This window comes from Cydia amplana, chromosome 19, assembly GCF_948474715.1.
Source record: "Cydia amplana chromosome 19, ilCydAmpl1.1, whole genome shotgun sequence".
NCBI classification, from domain to species: Eukaryota; Metazoa; Arthropoda; class Insecta; order Lepidoptera; family Tortricidae; genus Cydia; species Cydia amplana.
Window position 1 is genome coordinate 3,211,662 of NC_086087.1, and position 12,274 is coordinate 3,223,935.

Here is a 12,274-nt window from a genome sequence, read left to right on the forward strand (position 1 = left end):
GCCAAAAATACGGGGGTGCGGGGGGACGAGGTGAGCGAATCCCGTGCCGTGATTGGTCCGTTCATAGACACGGACCAAACACAGCACGGGATTGACTCGAAGATGGAGTAACGCTGCCGTATGTGTGGCAGAGGGGGTAGCGCGACTATGCTATGTCTAGAGGTTGGATTGTCTGTGGGTCAAAACAAGAAAATTGCGTTTTTGTCGGTGAAATATTGCGTTTATGTATATAGTTCTTATACAATCTTCTTTGGATAAAATATAAGGAATCGAATGGTACCCTTACTTTTTTCCTTTTTGGGAGTTAAGAAAAAACTTAAATTTTAAAACTTTCAGGTCTTGTATTTTTGTATTATTTCCATATATTATTTTAATATCCTCATTATTGTGATAAATTGCTCTTTTGCTACCTATCTATTTTTCTAGATTCTGTTATAAAATTCAACATATGTCAGAATCCCTATTAGGATTAGTTTACAACAATAAAAAAAAGAATTCGTATTTTCGTAAAAGTACGTGATAAAAATATGGAACCACGAAAATAAGACAAATGCAAAAACTAGTATCCGGGTTAACTATAGTTTCTTTTCTTTTCATTTTTTTTAATTTATTTATCACAAAGTACACAACAATTTTTAACAATATATATTCCTCGCCAAACTGCGATTGCAGTTTGTTGGCGAGATCGCGCTCATTTTTAAGTTTTAAATATACATATTATGCTATGCACTAATGCACTAAATACTACACTTAAATACATACTATCCAAAAAGCGAACATGCATGGCGATTATGATGACAAATAAAAAAGACAAGTAGGTCATAACATTTGAAATTATTTTAACAACAAAATTCAGGTAAAGGTTCATGAGTAAGTACAGTTTTAATATTAGGGTATATTTTTCAATAACGTATTTTTTAACTCATTTTTAAATGTGTTTGAACCAAAAGCTACCAAAAGCCAGCTTACCCTAAGAAAACACAGGTCCGGCTGATCAGAACGAATCCACAATGGCGCCGTAGGTAGTGGGTCACGGTCGCGACCTACATCGGTGAACTCTTGAATTGGGTGGTTGACAGCTATCTGGATCGAGGGAACGATTATAAGGGGTTTCCAAGTCGGTAATATCGATTTGGAATTAGTCAGAATTATGTTTAACCCTTAGGTGTATGAATCATCAATATTGATACTGAAAGTCTGAAACAAGACAAATTACAACCAAGTTTGTCTAGAGATTAAGACTTTGATATGACGATATAAAATCTTTTCATTTCTTATGCTCTGAAAAGGGTCATTGTTGTTCTAAAAGGTGTTCAGAAAATGATACGTTTCTGCACTAGAGCATTTTACGTTCCAAGTACGACTATTTTTAGGGTTTTTTTTACGATAAGCAATTGAAATTTGGGTTTAAATGGATTTGTTATACAATTTCCATTCTGATATTTAACTCCCCATACCATAAATAACGATACTTTTGCCTAAACTGTTATACTTACCTATCATTTATTAAAGAAAACCAACATTTCCACCGCTGTAAATCTGTCAAAACATTCGTCAAACAATCACATTTCCATACGAAAGTAGGGCGGCCAAGTGAAATAAAACCCGGAAAGCGTCGGCAAACACAATTAGCCTGTAAACTGACACCCGGAAAACGTAAGTTGCCGGCTTAATTGGGGGATGAATTAGACTCATAGGGTGTTTAACCCTTGCAAAATGAGGGTTTTTAGAAGCTTTTACTGAATGCCCTGTTAAGTATGTTAGTGTCGGTCAAATCTTGGAAGCTAAAGGAGGGTGGGCAAATTGGCCTAATGACCAATAAGGACAAGCAATATGTCACTGGATAGCTTATTCTAAGTTCTAATACTTTTACTATGGCAGATAAGAAGTTCCTGTGTCGCAGATCATTAAGGTTTTGTTATTGTGGATGATTTGGTGTCACGATATTTTAGTTTTTTATTCGTTTTCTTATGTTTTTTTGTGTCATAATTTTTTTTTAAACAGAGATTTGACAAGTCTCGTCATACAAAAAAATGGAGTATATAAAAAAACCTTTCCAATGGCATGTCGCTTATTCTTATTGGTTCATAGGCCAGTGTCCATACAAATCTGCAAATCCTCCTTTGACTTCTTCTTCTTCCTCGCGTTGTCCCGGCATTTTGGCCACGGCTCATGGGAGCCTGGGGTCCGCTTGGCAACTAATCCCAGGAATTCGTGTGGGCACTAGTTTTTACGAAAGCGACTGCCATCTGACCTAAAACCATCTGATCTGATCGGCCATCTAAGCTAAATTTGACTAACTTCCTGATTTCCGATTGGCCTGATTGTGCATACATATGTAAATCGGATGACAATGCAATATTATGATGATATGGAACTGATCTGATGATGGAGACAGGAGGTGGCACTAGGAAAAAGATGTTCTTTGGATTGAACTGGTGTTTAAGATCAAAGACACCGGGGGTTTAGTTACTCAGTAAAAAAAAAACGTAAGTATAGGTAACGTGATTCGTTTTGATGACTAAAGAAAATCAGTCCAATATAAAGACTTTGCATTAAAAAAAGGTTTTAAATCTTGATTAACAACTAAGAGAAGTTTCTATGATTAGTAGAAACCAATTCAAGTTGTAGTTATTCTGTTTCCGATATGATACTGATCTGTCAGTGTCAAAAGTGACATTTCTTTAACCAAAAACGTCACTTTTGACACTAACAGATCAGGCGGTCTAGCATAAGTTGCGTTCTCGCGCGCGAGTCCATACTTGAAGTCGCTTTTGATGTATGGATTCGCGCGCGAGAACGCAACTCATGCTAGACCGCCAGTATCATATCCGAAAAAGATCGAATAACTATAACTCGAATTGGCCTATTTATTCAACTAATACGTTACAGAGGAAAAATATTTTGGTGAAATCAGTGCACTGTGACCTTATTAATTCGATACCTACTTCGTTAGTTTATCCGAGGATTAGGTTTCGACCGACCTTGGCATAGTATTATATTAAAACTGAATTTATTGGTACACTATACACTTTACATTCTCCTATTTTAACTATATCTGTCGTTCTGAAAGCGACCTTATTTCGTGTAGTGTAAAATTCACATTTGAATATAAAATTTAAATTTGAAAAACTCGGCGGCGGCGGTTATGTAGGTCGGGAATTCGGTGCGGACTATACACTTCTTACTTTAACATTCTCCTATCTTAACTATATCTGTCATTCTAAAAGCAACTTTATTACATACAGCATAGAGCTCACATTTCAATGTGTGGAAAGTATAAGTTTGAAGAACTCTAGATTATGTAGGTCGGGAATGGCTTCAAAGGAAAAACTGAAGCCAAACGTACGTTCGACGTTAAAGATGTTTACATTTTAAGCCTTAATACAAAGGAGTAAGGTTCAAAATTGTAAAGATAATTATCTTTGACGGGGATGTACCAGTCTCGCTTTGGGCTGAAGAGCATTGTTAAGACGAAAGTGAACGGCCACATCGAAGCCGCGTTCTATACAAACGTAGTCCCCATTTTCCTCTCTGGGTTACATTATTGAAAATATTTTGACACAATTTGATGTGGGTATATCAACCACAGCTATGCATGTCCCTTCGTTTGATTTTTTTCCGAATTTTTAATTATTATAATTTGATTAATGAACTTATTCCTTAGAAAAACTAATTCCTTACAAATTGTTAAATACTCCTCTAAAGTTTCAATCGTCTTCGCTGGCTTGGCCACATCGAAAGGATGTGAAGATCGCGCGGGCAGCCAAAAGGGCCTACTTGAGTCGTCCAACTGGATGCCGTCCTGTTAGTCATCCTAAATATCGTTGGGCGGACAGAGTGGAGGCAGATCTCCGTGAGCTCGGCGTCGGCGAAAGCTGGCGTGATACCGCTCTGGACCGAGCAAAGTGGCGTGCTCTTGTGTCGGAGGCCAAGACTCATTTTGGATCATCGCGCCACCCAAGTAAATAAGTAAACTTTCAATAATCAAAAAGTTGAAAAAAGTCAAACGAAGGGGAATGGCTGTGGTCAATATACATCAAATTGTGTAAACATACTTTCTATATGTTCAGAGAGGAAAATGGGGACTACATCTGTATGGAGGAGCGGTCGTTCCCTTTCCTCTTAAGTGTGCTATTGCCTCTATTGGCAAACATTTTGCTCTACTTATTGCATTTTGGTTTTAATGGCGCATACTGCAGATTTTGGTGCCTGGAATGTTTATCGTAGTTTAAAGTTAATAAATTTAGTGTCAACATATGCAACGTATAAATTGCCAAAAACGGTAGTTTATTTGTGTAAAAAATTGGGTGTAAAATGTTTTACTAAAATAGGCAGGGAAAAAGAGAATTGCCAGCGGAGCGTGATTTAAACGTGCGAGTGAAGCGAGGCTGTTAGGTAGTATGAGGCTGGTAAATCTTATTCCGGCCGAGGTATGAATAGTATTTTAAATGATAACTTAGGGAAGTTAATTCCGCGACCGTAGCCTAAGCCGGCAATACTTAATGAGAATCCATTGTTACATTATGCTTCGCAGTCCAATACTGAATCTTCTGCATTAGCGATAATATACCTAATGTAATCAATAATCATTGATGCTTTCTTATATCAGCAAATAAGAATTTAAATTGCGTAGGTATCATGCCTAGTGTTAGTTACAATTAATAGTTAGTCTTAAATAAAATTATGTACTTAGGTATGAATTTAGAGCCTAGTAAGTAATGAATATAATTAAGTAGTCTCAGCATTTTGAAAGCTTCTTTTGACGCTTATGAATTTCAGTTAGTCAATTCAATGTCTAATCCTGATCATCTCAGAACATAGTTGCCGACTCCCCCCGAGCTGCCTAGCGCGACAATTTTTCGCGAGGCGTTTAGTTGCTTCGAGGGACAATTTTTTGCGAGGCGTTTAGTTTAGAGATGCAACGAATAGTTGTTTGGCCGGATACCGGATGTTCCGCCTGACCATCGGCCGAATATTCGGTATCCGGCCGCCGAACATTGCCTATTAATACGCCTCGCGTAAAATTGCCGCGCGAAGCAACTAAACTAGATGCGCCGGATATTCGGTTACTATCCGTTATCCGGTTGAATATTAAAATAAGGGCCGGATAACCTGGATACCGGATAGTAACCGAATATCCGGTGCATCTCTAGTTGCTTCGCGCGGCAATTTTTCGCGAGGCGTTTAGTTGCGTTGCGTTTGCATAATAGTACTTTCGCAAATGCCGCACTAGCGGTGATTCATTAAATATGGAAGCACCTTAATAAATATCCTTCAGAGCACTTGCCAGTTTTACACGCGTTTTAATATCCTTCATTTTATTTCCAGCAAATCCAGCAACAGTACAGAGGTCGGTACGGCGGACCGCCGCGGTGCTGGGGCAGCATGTCAGAAGGAGGGGGCGTGTCGGCCGCGGGGGACTCTAGCAGAACCAACCTCATCGTCAACTATCTGCCGCAAACCATGACAGAGAAGGACCTGTACGCCATGTTCATGACCATAGGGCCCATCGAGAGCTGCCGCGTCATGAAAGATTTTAAGGTTAGTTGGTAAATAGACCGGTCTGGCCTCTTCATTTTATTTCCAGCAAATCCAGCAACAGTACAGAGGTCGGTACGGCGGACCGCCGCGGTGCTGGGGCAGCATGTCCGAAGGAGGGGCGTGTCGGCCGCGGGGGACTCTAGCAGAACCAACCTCATAGTCAACTATCTGCCGCAAACCATGACAGAGAAGGACCTGTACGCCATGTTCATGACCATAGGCCCCATCGAGAGCTGCCGCGTCATGAAAGATTTTAAGGTTAGTTGGTAAATAGACCGGTCTGGCCTAGTGGGTGACCCTGCCTGTGAGGTCCTGGGTTCGAATTCCGGTAAGGGCATTTATTTGTGATGAGCACAGATATTTGTTCCTGATGGTTGTTTTCTATGTATTTAAGTATTTGTGTATTATATTCGTTGTCTGAGTACCCACAACACAAGCCTTATTGAGCTTACCGTGGGGCTTAGTCAATTTGTGTAAAAATGTCCTATTTATTTATTGTTTAAATAATGCTTTACAGTTTGAGGACCGTTCGTACATTTTTTGTCCAATAAACCTAAAAAATTAATGTCGAAATAATCGTACGCTTGTATAAAATGTATAAGACGTACTTATAATGTAAGAAATAATAAAAAAGCTTTTGGTGGTTTTAAAATTGGGTACTTAACTTGGCGAAGGCTCCATGTAAACTCGATTAAACATAAAACTGCTGGCAACATTCTCTTTAAACAACACCCCTAAAACTTTATGTGGTCACAATTAAACGCCAACTTCGACGATGTTCGTGACAATCGCCCCCATTATCCCCTCCAAAATATCTTACGTCACTTCACAACATTCAATGGAAAATAAACCTTAATGGGTTAAAAATAAAGTTCGTTTTTGAATAAACGAAGAGTTACTAGCCATAATATTGGTTAAAAGTGAAGTAAATTTATGTCAAAGGATTTAATGGCTTCCTGCTTAAATGTTAAGTCACAAAATAGATTAAAGGTGATAAGCTTTGCGTGTGGACTTATCAGATCGTGAGACGTTATCGTTGAATATTGTTGACGTCTGTTTGCGTTAATAACTACGTAAAATGGAGTACTTTCAACAGAAATCTGATTTTGACTATTTTTACCTGACTGCCGATCATGATTCAAGTGTAATGTAATGTTGGGCTTCATTAAAAAAATAATTGGCGAAATATGTTTCTACTACTAAAATTATATATATGTATTTCTAAATAAGTTTTTGGCATAAATTTCATTTTTAGTACAAGCTTTTATCGCTGACTGTACTTTTCTTACGACAGACAACTAATACTCGTCGATACAATTCTAAAAACCCCTAAAACAATTAGGTTGCGTTGTTTCATCACAGAGTTCCTATGGCCACCTCCTGTCTCCACCATCAGATCAGTTCGACAGTACCATATTATTGTATTGTCATCAGAACTACATACAGCTGTCAATTTTTATGACGCTACGATCCTTGGAAGATGGTTAAATTAGTTACCTTAGATTCCATTACATAGTTAGTTACATATTACAGGTCGACCTAATAAAAGCTTGTTAAAAATAATGCGGTAACCTTCCAAAAAATGGCTTTAAACATTTTACGTGACCTAGGTACTCCATATAAAAATGTACTGTCATAGGCATAGGGACCATCATTTGACGCGAGAGGTATAGGAAGGATTATTTGAATTAAATATGTTCTATATTTGCTCTAAATAGATATATACATAAATCTATATAATCGCTGATTTCTGGGGCAACGGGCGCATTCATAAAGAAATGTCAGGTACGAATCGTATTTTTTGTACCTAGTTGTCTTGTATTTAAAAGTACAATACATGTATATAGAATTGACCTTAAAAACTTATGAAATAACGGAATGGCGTGTAATAATTTAAATTTATGTGATTTACAATCCGCGGTACAAAACTTTTGTCTATGCATGCTGTAATTATAGCGTGTTCCATTTCCATCCTGTGGCATATTTCGTTTTGGAGTTTGAAAACTTTTTCATATTACTTTTAGTATTCGTACCATCTGCTGATGTCTGTATTATTGGAAAAGTTATTTTAATCCACTTAAAATGAAGTAACGTTTTCAGAGCGTATGCAGGGTTAGACTTGGCTAAAATGTCCGCGGGTAAAAATGTCTAGGTACCTAACTTTGAAAGTTCTACCTAACTCTGAAATCATCGGTTTGGGATCGAAATAACCTCGCTTAGTAAGAAGGTGTTAAATAGGCGTCAGAACCACAACTTAATTTTGATTCCTAACTTCCTTATCTGTGATTCGGAACTGCTGGATGGCTTATAGAGTTGTGTTGTTCTCGAGAACGTTCTCCGTTTTGTATGGGGAACGTTCTCGCTCGAGAATATTTACTTAGTGAACCTTTTTACCTATGGACGGTTTAATCCAATCCAAGCTTGCAGACCTATACGTGTCGGTAATTTTGTATGCTGTTCTAACAGCCGACTGTTTTACCGTTCGTCTTGGTTGAGTGCAGGTCCCAGACCCAGGTCTTAGACCCAGGACCCAGGTCTAAGGAGAGACCAATGTGTCAATTCTCAGGAATCTACTAAATCTGATGACTGGCTTCGGAAAGACAGGGGTTGTCTTGTAACAGGGCATCAAAATGTCTTTATCGGCACCAGGTCCCGTAGACTACCAGCCAATCGCTAACGCTTCGTAGCGAACGAAACGCAACTGTCACTGCCACACATGAAAGAGTGATAGACACAGCGATTCGATGGCGAAGCGATAGCGATTGTCACCTTGGCTAGGCCGCCAGATCCTCCATTCTCTCATTTCAGGTTCATTGAGTGGTAATGAGTTATTAAAATGTCTATAAGCTTGTGTAAGTACTATATGTCTAAACATAACATATTTATACTATTTATAGGCAATTATGGCTTACATGCTATTTATACAATTACGTGCGTCGCATATTTATGTCGCAAGCAGTAACGTATAGTTACTGTTAATATGTCAACGTAGGCATATAGTACACCTCCCTGGAAAGTTACTCTTCACTTGTTTGTTATGGAGGAATCCTTTTGTAAATCCAGACGGGGTACAGTTACGGGTTCGGCTTCGTGAACTTCACGCGCGAGGAGGACGCGGCGAGAGCTATCGACACCTTCAACGGATACCAACTCAGGAATAAGCGGTTAAAGGTATGCACAATTACACTTTAGAGTATTTGTAGATAAATAAACCTCATGAATTCGTTTGCCACAATACCTACATATATAAACAAACAAAAGGAACTTAATAAAAAGTCTTTTTCTCCAATATGCTCGGAAATGTTCACCTTATTGTAGCAAAAATAGTACCGGAAGTACTTCTTTATTGTCAAACTCTAATTTAAAAAAATAAAACTATCGCTGTCCTGTTCTAGCGGACGGGAAGTAAAAAAACACTACAGTAATAACTTATTACTGTAGTGTTTTTTACTTTTTAAGAATAAAAAACGCAAACAGCCAATTATTATAGCCGCGGGCCGCGTCTACACGACCCGATCAGCTATCATTTCAAGCTATAGGATAGAGTGAGATAGTAATATAAACGACCTTACATGTCTCGTTCTTACAAGACCGTTGTGCTCGTATATGATCGTGCGAATACTGCTTAATAAAATCAAAGATTATTTTTATATTTTTTTAAGGATCTCATCCGTGTTCATAAAGCTTATATTGCACAATTATAGTTTGACATAGACAGAGAGAATCATACTATCTTTGTCTTACACCAGTACTAGAACCCAAAAGAAAAGGATGAGTATAGTTTTTTTTGTTCTTATTTACTGACAATTTGGTTTGACCAACTATATTTTCAATGAACGAATATTGAATGGTACTGAATGGCAGAATAAGTTTGTGCCTTTAACTTTTAAAAATAAATTACAGAGGGAAATTGTTTTTGACGTTTTTGATGTGAAGTTTCGATTTGAGTGATGCTCGATGCTTAAATAATTATTATTTTACTTTATTTCCTCGCATGTTTTGGAGAAAAGCACTATATATGCCTCGGCCGGAATAGCAATTCGTGGATTCGTCTTCTTTGTCGGACTCCGCTACGCGTCGTCCGACAAAATCGAAACTCATCCACGAATTGCCCTTTCCCGGCCTCTGCAATAATGTACTATTATTGTCAACTAGCGACCCGCCCCGAATTAACAATACATAAACCTACCTCTTGAATCACTCTATCTATTTAAAAAAAAACCGCATCAAAATCCGTTGCGTAGTTTTAAAGATCTAAGCATACATAGGGACAGATAAACAGCGGGAAGCGACTTTGTTTTACACCGGGGCGGGTCGCGCTAGTAGCATACATATAATGTTGAAATAAATGTCAATTTTGCTGACACTATCGGTTTCACACTGTCTGTAAATACTTTTATATTTTCCAGGTATCATACGCGCGGCCATCAGGCGACGACATTAAAGAGACGAACTTGTACGTGACGAACTTACCCCGCGCCATCACCGAAGACCAGCTAGAGACGATATTCGGGAAGTACGGACGTATAGTGCAGAAACACATCCTCAGGGACAAAAGTAATGGGTCGCCGCGTGGTGTGGCTTTTGTTAGGTGAGTAACGTCAAATGGACGAACTTATCCCATTATTGAATACTTGGAGACAATTAAGTTACTTAATTTTACGTATTTTTAGTCAGTCGCGTGATGTTTTCATATTGGTGTGACTCAAGAGAGTTTAAATTCGACTTAGATACGATATTCGGAAAGTACGGACGAATGGTTCAGAAACACAGTTTTAGGGACAAAAGTGAGGGAGACCGAGGTGAGTTGAAACAGAAGTAAGGGAGCATTCAAGTATTACGTAACGCAATTTTTGGACATTTTTAACCCCCCCTCCCCCCCCATGTAACGCGCCGTAAAGCTTTGGATTCCTCCGAAAAAGGTGCCGTCATATTACGGCCGCTATATAGCGTTGACTGACGTCACTAGAACGTTGTCTATGTAAACAAGATGGCGCGGTTTCCTAGACGGCGTTACGTTACGTTGATTGTCAACGTAACGTAAGATGACGGCCGTCATGACCTTGTCGATAGTTTCGTGAACGTTTTATTAGATAGCGGTGACGCCATTTTGAATAAATGACACGAGATTTGAATAAATGATTCCGTACTACCTAGTAAAACGTTACGTAACCACCAAGTGACCATTTTTTTACCTAAAGGCCACAATTATGTGGCGTAAAGTACCGTAAAGTGGCGAAAAGTTCTGAAGGGTTAAAAAACAATGTTACGTAACGCGTAGTTCAAACCCCCCCTCCCGCCCCTGTAACGCATTGTAACGTTTTACAAGACCCCCCCCCTCCCCCCAAATTCGTTACGTAATACTTGAACGCTCCCTAAGCTGAAACAATTATGGATCTGGAAAACACGATCTTTAGTCCCGCTACACCTTCCGCGGGTCTCTCAATACGTCCTTACCCCAAGACGCTTAAGTATACTGCTATTTGTAAGAAAATAAAAGCTATTATCCACTTTTTCAGGTTTGACAAACGCGAGGAGGCACAAGAGGCGATAGCAGCCTTAAACAACGTGATACCAGAGGGCGGCACTGAGCCGCTCAGCGTCAAGGTAAGCGCCACCTATCGGCACTAGCGCGAACTAACTCGAACTAACATCGACTATCCGCTTCACACTGCATGGGCATTGCTCTAAACTGAACTGTAATCCTTTGTGATAAGGTTCTAATTTAGATGTTGAAGTAAGCGCCATCTATTGAGTCTTCCAATGAACTAACACTGCAGTAGAACTATGATGCGTTGTAATAAGCATCAAATTAGCTTGGGGGATACGGTGTGTACACAGAGTATTTGTTTTGTTTTCTAAATCTGAAAATGATTAACAGCTGAGTTTTTGGGATAGTATTTTTTTGCAGATTTATACTTTATATACCTAGATACGTAAAATTAACCTTTTCGACACCGTGTCAAATACAAAAGCTGTCTCTCAAACGCCACGTCACCGAAGTGTCAAAACTGAAATTGAACATTATGCATATGCACCTAGGTATGTTGCTCTGTGGTCTATGACCGATTAAAACGTCTTTGGCGTTGGACCTGCGGTGCGTATATATCGGTCATTGGCGTCCAAAAGGTTAATGGGCTCGTCAACTCACTTCACTTTTAAAGGTTCCCGGTTTTCAAAAGGTTTGTATAGCCTGACCAGTAATATATGATAATTGTCAAGAGGGCGCTGTTATTCTCATGTATAGGGTGACAATTCAGTGTAGTATGAAAAAATTAGTTCCAGTGAAATTCCGCAACATGGCGCACCCTCAATAGATCCTGGTTCACCTATAAATGGATAGTTTATAATTTTAATAACAAAACTTCCATGAGCCACAGACATAAATATTAAAACAGTTCACTCACATATTGTAAGTCGAAAATCGCTCTATAATTTATTCACAAACTAGTAATAATTTACATGGCTTCTTAAACCTGTGTACGCTCGTGCCCCTAGGCTAGGGGCACAAACGCTATTGGCTGGGGGGTCTAAATTGTGTGTTGTTTTAGCCTGTGGCGGTGGAGACTGCGCGCGCGCCGCGCTCGTCCAGCCGGCTGCGGTTACACTCCGACACGGTGCGGGTGCGGGTTTACGCTTTGGTTTTTTTGCGTGATTTTTAGGGCACGATGGTACATAGGTCCCATTGGTCGCTGAACACTTTAGGAAAGCATTCGGGCAAGAGATATAC

At 39.2% G+C, this 12,274-nt stretch overlaps 1 protein-coding gene across 1 annotated transcript in view; it reads left to right on the plus strand.

Annotated features, from left to right (window-relative positions):
- Positions 1-12,274, plus strand: part of LOC134657294 (sex-lethal homolog) — a 42,909-nt gene that overhangs the window by 11,381 nt on the left and 19,254 nt on the right. The window contains exons 3-6 of the mRNA XM_063512877.1: positions 5,332-5,544; positions 8,608-8,715; positions 9,954-10,135; positions 11,064-11,151. Of these exons, the coding sequence (XP_063368947.1) occupies positions 5,332-5,544; positions 8,608-8,715; positions 9,954-10,135; positions 11,064-11,151 (591 nt within the window). The remainder of the gene's footprint in view (positions 1-5,331; positions 5,545-8,607; positions 8,716-9,953; positions 10,136-11,063; positions 11,152-12,274) is intronic.